This window comes from Oreochromis aureus, linkage group 3 (assembly GCF_013358895.1).
Source record: "Oreochromis aureus strain Israel breed Guangdong linkage group 3, ZZ_aureus, whole genome shotgun sequence".
In the NCBI taxonomy this organism is placed as follows: domain Eukaryota; kingdom Metazoa; phylum Chordata; class Actinopteri; order Cichliformes; family Cichlidae; genus Oreochromis; species Oreochromis aureus.
In genome coordinates, this window is record NC_052944.1 from 50,897,423 (window position 1) to 50,914,768 (window position 17,346).

Sequence of the window (17,346 nt, forward strand, 5' to 3'; positions counted from 1 at the left end):
TCATGTCCAGCACGCTTCAGCTCCTCTTGAATCTCATAAGCTTGAAGGTCATTATACACGGATGCAAGCTGTCCTCCACGAGACTGACAGTTATTCTACGGTGGAGATAAACAGCATGGAGTGACCAAGAAAATTTAACATTTATTAATAGGAAAAAAGGTCAACCTTGTTACCTGAGCATCGTCCCAGGTCATGTTTTTTGGAACAAAGAGGAGGCACTGTTGACTGTGCATACTCCATCCATCTGGGCAAGATGGATGCCAGCCCCAAATGAGTCATCTGCAAACAAATAACAAATAAAGAAGAAAGCATGAAACTGAATCTGCAGTGTAGATTTTCCTTATGTTCAAATTGAATTTTAAAGAAGGAAAAAAATAAAATAAATCCATATACTCAAATAAATATACCCACCTTCTGTAGATGGTGGAGGTGGTGTGTTCCCCAGTTGTCTCCATCTGCATGAGTTAAAATGTTCTTTGGTTGCAATTAACTTCATAGGGTAAAACTTTCAATATTTACTAGTGGATAAAAAAATATTCTCATTAAAGACAACTTTTAGGTTCACCTGGCACAGTTGTTTCCTCTGGAAGAGCTGCAAAGACAGTTTGAACCACAGATATTTTTTTCAGTGTATCGTTGCTGCGGTGTCATTGATTACCTTCTACGTTTTACAACATTAAAAAGAAATACAAAATGCAGGTAAATTACAGAAGTGAAGAGATATTAGCAAAATGTAAACTAAGAATTATGTCACTTAGCATGTCCTTATGTACAGTATAATAAATGTATGATTACACAAGCTTATAATGTGTATTATATTACGTTATTGTACAATATTTTTAAAACAAATCGCAGATAAAGAAGAACACATGAAAATGAGTCTGCTGTGTAGACTTTCTGTATGCCTGACTTTTGGAGGGGAAAAAAAGTAATGTGCTCCAAGTGAAGGTTCTGGCAGTGTTCCCAAACAGTCTGCATCTGCATTAGTTGATGTTTTTGGTTGCAGTTAGTATTGTAGATTAATCGCTTTAATTATTTACTAGTGGATCAAAATAGAGTATATTCCCACTAAAAGGCAACATTTATATTCACCTGGTACAGTTGTTTCCTCTGGAACAGCTGCAAAGACAGTTTAAAAGACATTTTATTTGACACACAAATATTGTTTGTGATTAGTAACAAAGTGATTAAAAAGAAGTAGAAAATTTGTGATGCAAGTTACTCACAGAAGTGAAGCGATATTGGCAAAATGCAAACAAATCAAACTCAAATTGATCAGCATGTCCTTATATACAGTATAGTCATGGTATATCTATACATAGGCTTAGATATTATATGAAATTACTGTACAATGATTCTCATTCATGTTTAGACAAAGAAAAGTTCAGATTGTTTAATTCAGTTTTGCAAAGCCTTGACACTTTTTTTTTTTTTTACACAAACATGGGTTTAAGACAAAATTTCAGATATTCCATTCTCTGGTCATGTGTTGCATGTATATTCTATATATACAGAGTATGTATGTATAGATAATGTAGAAAAAGTGAGAGAGGAACTTCTGTGTTTTAAATACTCACAGAGACTGTGTGTGAAAGTCATCATGACACACACATGCAGAAACCCAGTCATCATCTTCATGGTGCAGAAATTAAACTTGATGATAACATATGAAAAATATATTAGGAAATGTTACTTTTGCGGGCAGCACGGTGGCACGGTGGTTAGCACTGTTGCCGCACAGCAAGAAGGTCCTGAGTTCAATTCCACCATCAGGCCGGGGTCTTTCTGTGTGGAGTTTGCATGTTCTCCCCGTGTTTGCGTGGGTTCTCTCCGGGTACTCCGGCTTCCTCCCACCGTCCAAAGACATGCAGCTTGTGGGGATAGGTTAATTGGATAATCCAAATTGCCACTAGGTGTAAATGTGCGAGTCAATGTGAGTGCGAATGGTTGTCTGTCCCTGTGTGTTAGCCCTGCGACAGACTGGCGACCTGTCCAGGCGTGCCCGCCTCTCGCCCTATGACAGCTGGGATAGGCTCCAGCGCCCCCCGCGACCCTGAAAAGGATAAGCGGAAGCGAATGGATGGATGGATGGATGTTACTTTTGCAGTCAGCTCATAATGCTGTACTGATATTTCACAGATACTTATTAATTATTAATTAATAATAAAACAAAGAAATCTTCTGTGAAAATACCTTTTCTTTGTCCTTCTCAGTGTCAGTTTGCCTGCATTCAAGAACGTTATGCAGCTTCAAATCAGTATAAATGACTCATTCAAACATGATCCAAAGCTTTTATTGGCCTGACAACACCCTCATCCTTATCCAATGAATTCTTTTTGTTCTGGAGACAGCTCACCTGACCTGTCTCCAGAACAAGCAAAGTAAACTTTATAACATTCATGTGTATTCAAGGCAGTGGATATATAAACAAAAGCAAACAATCATTATCTATTGTGGATTTCTCTCGACGTGTCACTTGACGAGTACAACACATTATGTGGCTAGTCCTAATAATAATAGACCACAGAGACACCACACCTGTGCAGCATCCTTCTCTGAAAAGCAGAAAAGATGAATTTGCAGGTACTTTGTGTCACCAGGCAAATACCTTCACATGATGAAGCTGACCCTGCTAGAGGCCAGCTGAGAACAAGGCCATCAAAGTCAATTTAAGCCGAGCATACACTGAACACTAATTCTTTATAATGGTAGAATGACAAATTGATTATTATCTATTTTCTGGAAAAATGACTACATTATATTGTAAATGTTGGAGGCTCAACCAATGAAACTGGGGCTAGACTACCCCAGTTTACACCCTGAATGGGAAGGTCTAGGCAAGAAAATGTATTTCCACCCTGCCATCATCACCTGTACAGTGTGAGTAAAAGAAAACATAATTAAAATATGATGTGGTAAATTTGTTAGATGAGAGGGTTCAGCTGTAGATCAGAGGAAAAGGGAAGGATGTGTGAATGTCTGTGTGTTTCAGTTTGGTGTAGCTATAGGCCTGAGGGTGTGTAATTGTGTAGAGGGAGAGGAATTTATGGATACTGGGGGTCATCCTGTCATAAAAGGAGACAGGAAGCTACAGTTGGGGGATGCTTGTACCTGAATGTAATAAAGCTCATAACTGTCATTACTTAGAAGCAGGTTTGCAGGAGACTCTCCACATGCTTAGCTGTAAAAGTAAGACAACAAGAGGCCAATGCAGTGTGGGGGTCTCAGTGTTTGTAATCTGTTAACTCGGTTTTGTATCTTTTCTAAAGGAATTTGGTGTAGCTTGGGTGAGGGGAAATGGACTTTTATGCCCAACAGGAAGTCACATACACAGAGACACACACACAGTGCTTTAACTGTTACGATGCACACACACCCACACACACCCTCACTCACGTACACACACAGGCACTCACGTGCTCGCTCATACATACAGAAACACAGGTTTATGATGGAGTCGCTTCTATAAAATTGGTTAAAACAGACAAAGCAGTGGAGATTTGCAGAGGGACACCGGCTTTGCACATCTCCCCTTCTAGAAGGTGCATGCTTAACTGAAGATGAGTAAAGGTTTTGTGAAATGACTACTGAGTCCGGTGTAGTCTCTGGAGGCCTGAGGAATAAAAAGAACAGGGTGAAACTGCTTTATGTAACAACAGAGAACTAGATTGGATCTTTTGATGAGTGTTTTCATGAGAGAAATATAGTTATAGTATTTACTGTAATTCACCATGCTTTCAAAGCCACTGTTACAGATACAGACTTGTGCTACTAACTCCCATTAAAAGAAAACAAACAAAAATCAACTGTCAGTCATGCATGAAACTGAATCAGGATGTTGCTTTGGAGAAGGACTAGTGAGCAACACCCTTAATAAATAAATATAGTTCCAGTTAAATTCCAGTTAATCTATCTATCTATCTATCTATCTATCTATCTGAAAAAAAGAATACATGCGCTTTAAGTTTAACTTCCTGGTTTTGAGTCCTGCTCTTGGGTCTTCCTTTCTTGCCTGCTTCACACAGGCCATCATGACACTGTTAGTCAGTGACAGACCCAAATTTTACATTCAAGTTTTGCAGATACACTCGTACAGCTATTTTTTGTTCTGTAAAGAGGAATAACACCTTTCAACACGAGAAGCAGTGGAGGAGAATTCACCCTTTTTTGTGTTATAAACTCCATGATGCAAATGACGGCGTGTGTAGTCAGATAACCCAGTAAAATGAGAAGTTTACTTCAGAAGTAGAGGTTTGGTTTTGATGTTCAACTAGTATGTATTTCATTGAAGTTCTTTAACAGATGTGGAAGGGGATATGTTTAAACTAAGCACTTTTGGTTGGTGGAAATACAGAATGCTTTACAGAAAGCTGGTAGAGCTGTTCACAAAGAGGCAGATATCAGCAACACTATTATCATTGGATTGAGTGCATAATTTCTAAGTTCCTAAATTCTTTTGGTCTAACTTGTGCAAATGGAATAAAATCCCTCAGTGGATGATTGCTTAAACGAACACATTACATTTCAGCCCAGTCACCATAGCTCCACACAGATATCTAGATTTAAAAACCAAACAAACAAAAGAAATTCTTTCTCCCTGTGTTCTGTTGGATCTGTAAATATCAAATATATATATATATCTGTAAATATATGCTGTCAGTCACAGTAAAGTACAAAGAGCAGCCTGGTCAAGTACTTGTGTAAAAAAAAAAAAAAAAAATGCATAATTTGTTATGAATACTGTTTCTTTTCCACTTCTTTCTCCCTGTGTTCTGTTGGATCTGTAAATATCAAATATATATATATATCTGTAAATATATTCAGTAAATATATACTGTAACTATAATGGTGTGAGTTCATTGTCAAAGTTTATATAGTCAGGTGTTCCAATCACTTCAATGGTGACAGCTGTATAACTTAAGCACCTTGGCATGCAGACTGCTTCTACAAACAAGTGCCAAACCATGCTACCGTTGTTATTATAAACTAGAAGCATACTCTGACGGGAAGAATTATGTGCCAAAACATGCTACCTTTGTGAATGTGACCTACAAGCACACTTTAATGGGTAAAAAGAAGTGTCAAACCATACTGGCTTTATGAATATCAGCTACAAACATACTCTGATGGGCAAAGTTAAGTGGCAAACCGTCATACCTACTTAAATTTGTACTGGAATTATTGTGTGGCAGCAGAAATGTGCATAAATTACGTACAGTAGGACATTTTGCCAAAGTAGGGCAGTTTGTCATAAGGCAGCGTAAAATTATCCTACTGGTAGGATGTTTTGCCAAAGTAGGACGTTTTGTCAGAACACCGGTCTCGAGACATCCAACTCTACCCTAATCTGGTGCTCATGGGGTTATCACAGTCACTATTTTAGCCTGAACCACTCCCTTAGTCATTGCCTGATTGTTGCACTGGCAAGAGGTTTTGTGTGGCTTATTCCCTGTTCATGCTTTACATAGTTTGTTCTCTGTAGTGCTATTTACATCTGAATCACAAACGCCTTTTTAGATCATCCTAGCCCACTTTAAACCCTGAGTACAGTTCTATATACAAAGGATAAATTATATCTTTTTCCCATTTCATGTCTTTTTATGTGATAAGCCCCGCTGATTGAGATATCAATAGGATTGACTTTTATGTGTTATAGTTCGCTTCATTTATTTGTTTGTTTGAAAACATAGTGATGCAAAATAAAAACTTCCCACAAATATGTAAAACCTAAAGAAATAAGTGTATTGTGAAAAAGCAAGGAGTGAAAAATACAGATTTATGTGTAAAGATGTTGGGAGTGAAAGTAAAGCTGTCAAAAATACTCAAGTAAAATACCTGGAAATTCTGCATAAGTACAACAATTACGTAACTTCGAACAATGAATTTTGACAATGAAATCTACAATAATAAGGAGGAAATTTTAATATGCCTGCTGTCATATCATCAATTAAGTTGTTGTTATGCTTGCAATATGGCTACTGAATGGCCAAACTTCAGCGGAGAAGGGCCTCAAGCTGTTTTCAGTGAGATAAAAAAAAAAAAAAACAATTGAATGAACAGTCAAATAAAAATGAATAAAGTCCTTTCTTTATTTTATTTTATTAAGTTTGTATATTTGTCTAGAAGCAAAAGAGAGAGAGAGAGAGGAGGGCGGGAGAGAGGGAGAGATCAGGATATAGTAGATAAACATGTTTCTACACAAAACCCAAGAGCTAAGAAATATGAAATGAATACCTTTGAAGGTGATTTTTTTAAGCCAATGAGAAAGGAACATGTATGGCCAAGAATGCATTATGAGCCCAGGACACCACCACATGAGAGAAATATACTCATTAAATTATTATTTTAAAAGCCAGCTTTGTGTCAAATGTCTGCAAAAATGTTGCTGTCAGTGTATCAGTCGCTGACTCGACTCATTTTGGTAACTGAATGTCAACAAGCAGTGTGTCAGTACTATCAGTCAATCATGAGACAATCACAGTGTTGCTTTGGAGGACGCTTTATACTCAGTCACCACTCTTACAAAAGGAACACCATCCATTCAGGGAAAGAGACAGGGTACAGCGTGGACAGGTCACAGGGCTAACAAATGAGACAAACAACTACACAACTATGGCACAAGTTGTGTGGCTGGCCAACACCACAAGGCCAGAGAGCCTTGTGGTGTTGCAGCTGGTGAGATGTGTGTGTGCATGCTGCTTGATTACTCCTGCTCTGTGGAGAGGAGTGTGCTTGGTGATTAACCTTTGTTTTGCTTACTTTCCAGGGCTTTTGACCAACTACTGAGTTTTGTTGTGTTTTCTTTTTAAAAGTTGATACCTGCTTGACCGTCTCTTTGAGTTGTTGAAACTTTAATAAAACCTTTTAAATTTAACCATTTTGCCTTTCTCTCTTTTTTCAACCCGGACACTTTTTGTTGCTTCCCCTCATCCCCTGGACCTTTTTAGGGGAATGCAAAACCAGCAGTGAACCGAGATGCAGCCAGACCATCCCCCGAACCACCAGTGAACCCCACCCCGGGCAGGGTGTATGAAGTATCAAATGGGGTGTAGGAAGAACAAGCATATATAAGTCTTAATTGTTATCATGTATTTTTCTCAAAACAGTACTACACTATATTGAAAATATTGGAGGGTCAACCAATGGCTAGGCTACCTTAGTTTACACCCTAAAAGGGAAGATCAAGGCATCATCCCCTGTACGGACAACTAGTTTGGACCTTTTGATGAGAGTTATCATGAGTATTTACTGTAATTTGACAATGTTTTCAAAACCACCGTGTCAGATATAGACTTCATGTGCTATTAAGTCGCAATAAAAATAAATTAAAAAAATTGTCAGTGTTTGAGCTGGATGCTTTAAATGTTAAAGCGCTAAAATCACACATTACAGATTTAAATAAAACCTTTATATGTACATAGTGTAAACAGATTCTGAGCAAAGGTAAAAATTTGCATTCTACACTGGTTTACACCCTAAACTTATCATCTTGGGATGAAAAGTAGTTACTGCACTTACTGTAATTTAACAATCTTTTCAAAGCCACTGTATCAGATACAGACTTACTTCATTTACAACTGACTTGCCTTAAAAATCAAATAACATAAAATAAAATAATAAAATGTGTCAGTCATGCACAAAACTCAATCAGTTGCTTTAGAGAAGGCTACATGCTAATGAGCAACACCCTAAATACATAAATATAGTACCAGTAAAATTCAAGAATAGTCTGAAGCCTGCAGTCTTTTCTCATATTTACTGTCATCCTACCCTAGTTTACACTATAAAATTATCATGGGAGAAATATAGTTACTATATTTACTGTTGTATGAGGATGTTATTAAAGGCACACTGCCTGCTACCAACTCACCTTCTGTTCCATAACCACTTTGTTGGCACAGTCAATCATGCATGAAACTGAATGAGGATGTTGTTTTAAAGAATACTGGGTGTCAGTGGACACCATTTTCAGAGGATTTTTACATTAAAAGGCTCGTCTTTAAACCAAGCACACTCCTAAACAAAACAAAAACATAATGGCCAATTATCCATTTAATGGCCAGCTACATTTTTACCATCTCTAGCTCTCTATAAAGCTTCTTGAGGTAAGTGTTATTGTGAACTTGAGCTACTGAAGTAAAACTGAATGGAACTAAAAGTGTAACATGAACACTCGCCATTGTAACTATATGACAAAGGAAGCAACATTTACTACCAGAATTAAACCGAAAAACTCACCTTGTCTCCATCATTATTTGCTCAGATGATGCCTATGGTCTCCAAAGTTTGATTGTTCGTATCAATGTAAATTTTCTAATAAGAAATGGAGAAAAGTGATTATCACTGTATTAATTTTAAAGCTAATATATAAAGACAGTTAAATAGGTATACTTCCATTTTGCAGAATATTACTTAAGCATTAGTTACTTAGTAATTACTTCGGCTGCTACAACACTTAAAATTATTCACAAAAGAATTTGCATCTTTTTACCTGGAAAACACCTGGAAATTAAGTGAGATTAAGTGACTCCATAATACGGCCCGCAATCCAGAAAGCACAGGGTACTTGCAGTGTACTTGTTTCATTGTTTCCTGCAAAAACCTGACTTACATGCGAATTGCGTGTAAGTGCAGGGTACTTGGGCCTTATTCGCAGGTCATGTTATAAAGTGTTACCCTGATCTATTCTCTGACTAGACAACCATCAACTCTTTATAAATCTGAGGAGCAAACTGAAAGATAAGGCTGCAACCTAACCAAATACATTTTAAAGGGATAATTCAGATAATTAAGAGCAATGAGTTTTCAGTGAGCTTATTTAGCAAAGGGCCAAAGTTGTAATTTCTTTTTGAGGTTGTTGATAACTAAAATCACAGTCAACTGAAATTCCTGTGTGTTCTGGTTATTTGCACTCATATTCAACTCCTCCCTGAGTGGGTGGGGAGTGGGTTACAATACTTTACTCAGACTGCAGGCTATTCTGGTGTCTACCATTGACTTTCCTTATCTTAACCCAGTCATGCTGTAGTTTGGAGGAACATCTCTGTAAGCAGCAGGGTCGGTAACCTTACCTCCACCCTGCTGGCTGTCAGAAGAACATGATTGACAGTTTCTATGTCACCATGAATAAACATCTCATCCCATGGAAGGCACAGCTCTTTGGGGCATTTGGACATGAACTTTAAAAAAAAAACATTTTGTATTCAATTTGCTAATGTTAGTGGTGAATAACTCACAGACAAATTGCAATGCTAATAGTTTTAATTTAAGAATGAGATACAGTTCACTCTACAAAGTAAAGGTCTGGAGAAAGCTTTCTTTTAATCATACAGAAAATTCAGCTCCAATTCATTGCACATGATGCCTGATTGTTTGCATCATAGCGATGGTGTGGAAATACAGAGAAAGAAAAATGCAGATCATTGTGCTTTTTACTGATGCATTATAGAGTTGATTCACAATTACATAATAATGTTTCCACAGATAGACGGGAGCTCAGTTTCACAGTCCATGCTCTCTAAGCATCCACTCTTTTCCTCTGCAAGAAAACCAAAATAAAACACAAAAATCACACACAGTCAGTCAGTGCTACTCAGACTAAAAAAGGTTTCCAACATGGGGTGACGATGTTTAGCAAATAAGTGTAATTTTAGTTCGTTCAGTACTAACTGTGAAATTACAGTATTTGTAAATGGTAATGGTATTTACATTAAAGGGTATTTGTCAAGAAGACTGACACAAACAGTGATTGAAGCATCACCTTTGGATTACCAGATGAACTGCTCTACTTCCTGATTCACAGCCGTTTATGTTGCTCAATTCAGTGTTCTGTGCCTATATATAAATATCAATGTCTTTTTAATCTGTTTCACCCACCATGTTTGTACACAATACTTACAGTTATTTTTTGTACCACACAATTAACATCTTAGTGAGTGGACAGCAATAATCAAGGACAACATTAATCCACCCATTAATAACCCAGTGCATAGAAGTTTTGAACATAACATGATAGCTTTGTGTAACTTCAGAAGTCTGTAATTTTTTTTATTTCTAAAATCTCAATTATTTTATGATGCATCACTGGAAACACAAACTGTAAATATTCTAGGATAAGAAACAATGCTCAGTGCAATAATAATATCTTTCAAAGAAAAGAAAAATATACTTTAATACATACTTTTAAAACACTTGATAGACTAGTAATTAGCTTGAAGTGATAATCAAAATAGATGAATGCAAATAAGATTGTTTTGTTTTTTTAAACACTTGATAGACTTACCACTAAAAGTTATTTGCAAACAGTGGTGCTCATCTTTGGCTGTGTCTCCATTACAAAAGTCAGCAAAAGCAGACATTCCCATATAATCACTCCAGGACCAAGAAGGATTCTGTTAAAGCAAAATAAAATATTATATAAATTCATATTCATAAAAAATTCAATTGCTTCTCAAAATGTTAGACATCATGCTATTTACCCCTGGACTATTATGGCCTCCAACCCAAAATGCTCCATGATCATGTCCAGCACGCTTCAGCTCCTCTTGAATCTCATAAGCTTGAAGGTCATTATACACGGATGCAAGCTGTCCTCCACGAGACTGACAGTTATTCTACGGTGGAGATAAACAGCATGGAGTGACCAAGAAAATTTAACATTTATTAATAGGAAAAAGGTCAACCTTGTTACCTGAGCATCGTCCCAGGTCATGTTTTTGGAACAAAGAGGAGGCACTGTTGACTGTGCATACTCCATCCATCTGGGCAAGATGGATGCCAGCCCCAAATGAGTCATCTGCAAACAAATAACAAATAAAGAAGAAAGCATGAAACTGAATCTGCAGTGTAGATTTTCCTTATGTTCAAATTGAATTTTAAAGAAGGAAAAAAAAAAATAAATCCATATACTCAAATAAATATACCCACCTTCTGTAGATGGTGGAGGTGGTGGTGTTCCCCAGTTGTCTCCATCTGCATGAGTTAAAATGTTCTTTGGTTGCAATTAACTTCATAGGGTAAAAACTTTCAATATTTACTAGTGGATAAAAAAATATTCTCATTAAAAGACAACTTTTAGATTCACCTGGCACAGTTGTTTCCTCGGAACAGCTGCAAAGACAGTTTGAACCACAGATATTTTTTTCAGTGTATCGTTGCTGCGGTGTCATTGATTACCTTCTACGTTTTACAACATTAAAAAGAAATACAAAATGCAGGTAAATTACAGAAGTGAAGAGATATTAGCAAAATGTAAACTAAGAATTATGTCACTTAGCATGTCCTTATGTACAGTATAATAAATGTATGATTACACAAGCTTATAATGTGTATTATATTACGTTATTGTACAATATTTTTAAAAACAAATCGCAGATATAAGAAGAACACATGAAAATGAGTCTGCTGTGTAGACTTTCTGTATGCCTGACTTTTGGAGGAAAAAAAGTAATGTGCTCCAAGTGAAGGTTCTGGCAGTGTTCCCAAACAGTCTGCATCTGCATTAGTTGATGTTTTTGGTTGCAGTTAGTATTGTAGATTAATCGCTTTAATTATTTACTAGTGGATCAAAATAGAGTATATTCCCACTAAAAGGCAACATTTATATTCACCTGGTACAGTTGTTTCCTCTGGAACAGCTGCAAAGACAGTTTAAAAGACATTTTATTTGACACACAAATATTGTTTGTGATTAGTAACAAAGTGATTAAAAAGAAGTAGAAAATTTGTGATGCAAGTTACTCACAGAAGTGAAGCGATATTGGCAAAATGCAAACAAATCAAACTCAAATTGATCAGCATGTCCTTATATACAGTATAGTCATGGTATATCTATACATAGGCTTAGATATTATATGAAATTACTGTACAATGATTCTCATTCATGTTTAGACAAAGAAAAAGTTCAGATTGTTTAATTCAGTTTTGCAAAGCCTTGACACTTTTTTTTTTTACAAACATGGGTTTAAGACAAAATTTCAGATATTCCATTCTCTGGTCATGTGTTGCATGTATATTCTATATATACAGAGTATGTATGTATAGATAATGTAGAAAAAGTGAGAGAGAACTTCTGTGTTTTAAATACTCACAGAGACTGTGTGTGAAAGTCATCATGACACACACATGCAGAAACCCAGTCATCATCTTCATGGTGCAGAAATTAAACTTGATGATAACATATGAAAAATATATTAGGAAATGTTACTTTTGCAGTCAGCTCATAATGCTGTACTGATATTTCACAGATACTTATTAATTATTAATTAATAATAAAACAAAGAAATCTTCTGTGAAAATACCTTTTCTTTGTCCTTCTCAGTGTCAGTTTGCCTGCATTCAAGAACGTTATGCAGCTTCAAATCAGTATAAATGACTCATTCAAACATGATCCAAAGCTTTTATTGGCCTGACAACACCCTCATCCTTATCCAATGAATTCTTTTGTTCTGGAGACAGCTCACCTGACCTGTCTCCAGAACAAGCAAAAATAAACTTTATAACATTCATGTGTATTCAAGGCAGTGGATATATAAACAAAAGCAAACAATCATTATCTATTGTGGATTTCTCTCGACGTGTCACTTGACCAGTACAACACATTATGTGGCTAGTCCTAATAATAATAGACCACAGAGACACCACACCTGTGCAGCATCCTTCTCTGAAAAGCAGAAAAGATGAATTTGCAGGTACTTTGTGTCACCAGGCAAATACCTTCACATGATGAAGCTGACCCTGCTAGAGGCCAGCTGAGAACAAGGCCATCAAAGTCAATTTAAGCCGAGCATACACTGAACACTAATTCTTTATAATGGTAGAATGACAAATTGATTATTATCTATTTTCTGGAAAAATGACTACATTATATTGTAAATGTTGGAGGCTCAACCAATGAAACTGGGGCTAGACTACCCCAGTTTACACCCTGAATGGGAAGGTCTAGGCAAGAAAATGTATTTCCACCCTGCCATCATCACCTGTACAGTGTGAGTAAAAGAAAACATAATTAAAATATGATGTGGTAAATTTGTTAGATGAGAGGGTTCAGCTGTAGATCAGAGGAAAAGGGAAGGATGTGTGAATGTCTGTGTGTTTCAGTTTGGTGTAGCTATAGGCCTGAGGGTGTGTAATTGTGTAGAGGAGAGGAATTTATGGATACTGGGGTCATCCTGTCATAAAAGGAGACAGGAAGCTACAGTTGGGGATGCTTGTACCTGAATGTAATAAAGCTCATAACTGTCATTACTTAGAAGCAGGTTTGCAGGAGACTCTCCACATGCTTAGCTGTAAAAGTAAGACAACAAGAGGCCAATGCAGTGTGGGGGTCTCAGTGTTTGTAATCTGTTAACTCGGTTTTGTATCTTTTCTAAAGGAATTTGGTGTAGCTTGGGTGAGGGAAATGGACTTTTATGCCCAACAGGAAGTCACATACACAGAGACACACACACAGTGCTTTAACTGTTACGATGCACACACACACACACACCCCTCACTCACGTACACACACAGGCACTCACGTGCTCGCTCATACATACAGAAACACAGGTTTATGATGGAGTCGCTTCTATAAAATTGGTTAAAACAGACAAAGCAGTGGAGATTTGCAGAGGGACACCGGCTTTGCACATCTCCCCTTCTAGAAGGTGCATGCTTAACTGAAGATGAGTAAAGGTTTTGTGAAATGACTACTGAGTCCGTGTAGTCTCTGGAGGCCTGAGGAATAAAAAGAACAGGGGTGAAACTGCTTTATGTAACAACAGAGAACTAGATTGGATCTTTTGATGAGTGTTTTCATGAGAGAAATATAGTTATAGTATTTACTGTAATTCACCATGCTTTCAAAGCCACTGTTACAGATACAGACTTGTGCTACTAACTCCCATTAAAAGAAAACAAACAAAAATCAACTGTCAGTCATGCATGAAACTGAATCAGGATGTTGCTTTGGAGAAGGACTAGTGAGCAACACCCTTAATAAATAAATATAGTTCCAGTTAAATTCCAGTTAATCTATCTATCTATCTATCTATCTATCTATCTATCTGAAAAAAGAATACATGCGCTTTAAGTTTAACTTCCTGGTTTTGAGTCCTGCTCTTGGGTCTTCCTTTCTTGCCTGCTTCACACAGGCCATCATGACACTGTTAGTCAGTGACAGACCCAAATTTTACATTCAAGTTTTGCAGATACACTCGTACAGCTATTTTGTTCTGTAAAAGAGGAATAACACCTTTCAACACGAGAAGCAGTGGAGGAGAATTCACCCTTTTTTTGTGTTATAAACTCCATGATGCAAATGACGGCGTGTGTAGTCAGATAACCCAGTAAAATGAGAAGTTTACTTCAGAAGTAGAGGTTTGGTTTTTGATGTTCAACTAGTATGTATTTCATTGAAGTTCTTTAACAGATGTGGAAGGGGATATGTTTAAACTAAGCACTTTTGGTTGGTGGAAATACAGAATGCTTTACAGAAAGCTGGTAGAGCTGTTCACAAAGAGGCAGATATCAGCAACACTATTATCATTGGATTGAGTGCATAATTTCTAAGTTCCTAAATTCTTTTGGTCTAACTTGTGCAAATGGAATAAAATCCCTCAGTGGATGATTGCTTAAACGAACACATTACATTTCAGCCCAGTCACCATAGCTCCACACAGATATCTAGATTTAAAAAAACCAAACAAACAAAAGAAATTCTTTCTCCCTGTGTTCTGTTGGATCTGTAAATATCAAATATATATATATATCTGTAAATATATGCTGTCAGTCACAGTAAAGTACAAAGAGCAGCCTGGTCAAGTACTTGTGTAAAAAAAAAAAAATGTGCATAATTTGTTATGAATACTGTTTCTTTTCCACTTCTTTCTCCCTGTGTTCTGTTGGATCTGTAAATATCAAATATATATATATATCTGTAAATATATTCAGTAAATATATACTGTAACTATAATGGTGTGAGTTCATTGTCAAAGTTTATATAGTCAGGTGTTCCAATCACTTCAATGGTGACAGCTGTATAACTTAAGCACCTTGGCATGCAGACTGCTTCTACAAACAAGTGCCAAACCATGCTACCGTTGTTATTATAAACTAGAAGCATACTCTGACGGGAAGAATTATGTGCCAAAACATGCTACCTTTGTGAATGTGACCTACAAGCACACTTTAATGGGTAAAAGAAGTGTCAAACCATACTGGCTTTATGAATATCAGCTACAAACATACTCTGATGGGCAAAGTTAAGTGGCAAACCGTCATACCTACTTAAATTTGTACTGGAATTATTGTGTGGCAGCAGAAATGTGCATAAATTACGTACAGTAGGACATTTTGCCAAAGTAGGGCAGTTTGTCATAAGGCAGCGTAAAATTATCCTACTGGTAGGATGTTTTGCCAAAGTAGGACGTTTTGTCAGAACACCGGTCTCGAGACATCCAACTCTACCCTAATCTGGTGCTCATGGGGTTATCACAGTCACTATTTTAGCCTGAACCACTCCCTTAGTCATTGCCTGATTGTTGCACTGGCAAGAGGTTTTGTGTGGCTTATTCCCTGTTCATGCTTTACATAGTTTGTTCTCTGTAGTGCTATTTACATCTGAATCACAAACGCCTTTTTAGATCATCCTAGCCCACTTTAAACCCTGAGTACAGTTCTATATACAAAGGATAAATTATATCTTTTTTCCCATTTCATGTCTTTTTATGTGATAAGCCCCGCTGATTGAGATATCAATAGGATTGACTTTTATGTGTTATAGTTCGCTTCATTTATTTGTTTGTTTGAAAACATAGTGATGCAAAATAAAACTTCCCACAAATATGTAAAACCTAAAGAAATAAGTGTATTGTGAAAAAGCAAGGAGTGAAAAATACAGATTTATGTGTAAAGATGTTGGGAGTGAAAGTAAAGCTGTCAAAAAATACTCAAGTAAAATACCTGGAAATTCTGCATAAGTACAACAATTACGTAACTTCGAACAATGAATTTTGACAATGAAATCTACAATAATAAGGAGGGAAATTTTAATATGCCTGCTGTCATATCATCAATTAAGTTGTTGTTATGCTTGCAATATGGCTACTGAATGGCCAAACTTCAGCGGAGAAGGGCCTCAAGCTGTTTTCAGTGAGATAAAAAAAAAAAAAACAATTGAATGAACAGTCAAATAAAAAATGAATAAAGTCCTTTCTTTATTTTATTTTATTAAGTTTGTATATTTGTCTAGAAGCAAAAGAGAGAGAGAGAGAGGAGGGCGGGGGAGAGAGGGAGAGAGATCAGGATATAGTAGATAAACATGTTTCTACACAAAACCCAAGAGCTAAGAAATATGAAATGAATACCTTTGAAGGTGATTTTTTTAAGCCAATGAGAAAGGAACATGTATGGCCAAGAATGCATTATGAGCCCAGGACACCACCACATGAGAGAAATATACTCATTAAATTATTATTTTAAAAGCCAGCTTTGTGTCAAATGTCTGCAAAAATGTTGCTGTCAGTGTATCAGTCGCTGACTCGACTCATTTTGGTAACTGAATGTCAACAAGCAGTGTGTCAGTACTATCAGTCAATCATGAGACAATCACAGTGTTGCTTTGGAGGACGCTTTATACTCAGTCACCACTCTTACAAAAGGAACACCATCCATTCAGGGAAAGAGACAGGGTACAGCGTGGACAGGTCACAGGGCTAACAAATAGAGACAAACAACTACACAACTATGGCACAAGTTGTGTAGCTGGCTACAACACCACAAGGCCAGAGAGCCTTGTGGTGTTGCAGCTGGTGAGATGTGTGTGTGTGCATGCTGCTTGATTACTCCTGCTCTGTGGAGAGGAGTGTGCTTGGTGATTAACCTTTGTTTTGCTTACTTTCCAGGGCTTTTGACCAACTACTGAGTTTTGTTGTGTTTTCTTTTTAAAAGTTGATACCTGCTTGACCGTCTCTTTGAGTTGTTGAAACTTTAATAAAACCTTTTAAATTTAACCATTTTGCCTTTCTCTCTTTTTTTTCAACCCGGACACTTTTTGTTGCTTCCCTCATCCCTGGACCTTTTAGGGAATGCAAAACCAGCAGTGAACCGAGATGCAGCCAGACCATCCCCGAACCACCAGTGAACCCCACCCCGGCAGGGTGTATGAAGTATCAAATGGGGTGTAGGAAGAACAAGCATATATAAGTCTTAATTGTTATCATGTATTTTTCTCAAAACAGTACTACACTATATTGAAAATATTGGAGGGTCAACCAATGGCTAGGCTACCTTAGTTTACACCCTAAAAGGGAAGATCAAGGCATCATCCCCTGTACGGACAACTAGTTTGGACCTTTTGATGAGAGTTAT

General features: G+C 37.0%; 1 protein-coding gene and 2 long non-coding RNA genes across 3 annotated transcripts; all 3 read right to left on the reverse strand.

Annotated features, from left to right (window-relative positions):
- Positions 1 to 434: 434 nt before the first annotated feature.
- LOC120433145 lies at positions 435 to 2,258 on the reverse strand. The gene is made up of 5 exons (XR_005608357.1): positions 2,194 to 2,258; positions 1,578 to 1,653; positions 1,093 to 1,119; positions 566 to 592; positions 435 to 455 (listed from the first exon to the last, which is right to left on the reverse strand). It is a non-coding gene; the product is annotated as an uncharacterized LOC120433145 (long non-coding RNA).
- Positions 2,259 to 9,243: 6,985 nt separating this feature from the next.
- Positions 9,244 to 10,711, reverse strand: LOC120433144 (type-2 ice-structuring protein-like). Its single transcript, XM_039598846.1, has 4 exons — positions 10,691 to 10,711; positions 10,479 to 10,613; positions 10,283 to 10,391; positions 9,244 to 9,538 (listed from the first exon to the last, which is right to left on the reverse strand). Exons 1-4 carry the CDS (start codon positions 10,709 to 10,711, stop codon positions 9,462 to 9,464), a joined length of 342 nt encoding a protein of 113 aa, XP_039454780.1. The 3' UTR covers positions 9,244 to 9,461.
- Positions 10,712 to 11,476: 765 nt separating this feature from the next.
- On the reverse strand, positions 11,477 to 12,356 carry LOC120433147. Its single transcript, XR_005608359.1, has 3 exons — positions 12,300 to 12,356; positions 12,090 to 12,165; positions 11,477 to 11,636 (listed from the first exon to the last, which is right to left on the reverse strand). It is a non-coding gene; the product is annotated as an uncharacterized LOC120433147 (long non-coding RNA).
- Between the last annotated feature and the right edge of the window lie 4,990 nt (positions 12,357 to 17,346).

Excerpts from the sequence above, each read along its gene's own strand:
- LOC120433144 (XM_039598846.1), bottom strand. The coding sequence starts at position 10,711 with ATGACCTGGGACGATGCTCAG. Across the intron at positions 10,614-10,690 it reads TGACCTGGGACGATGCTCAG|AATAACTGTCAGTCTCGTGG; the intron begins GTAACAAGGTTG and ends TCTCCACCGTAG. Across the intron at positions 10,392-10,478 it reads GAGGCCATAATAGTCCAGGG|AATCCTTCTTGGTCCTGGAG; the intron begins GTAAATAGCATG and ends TTGCTTTAACAG.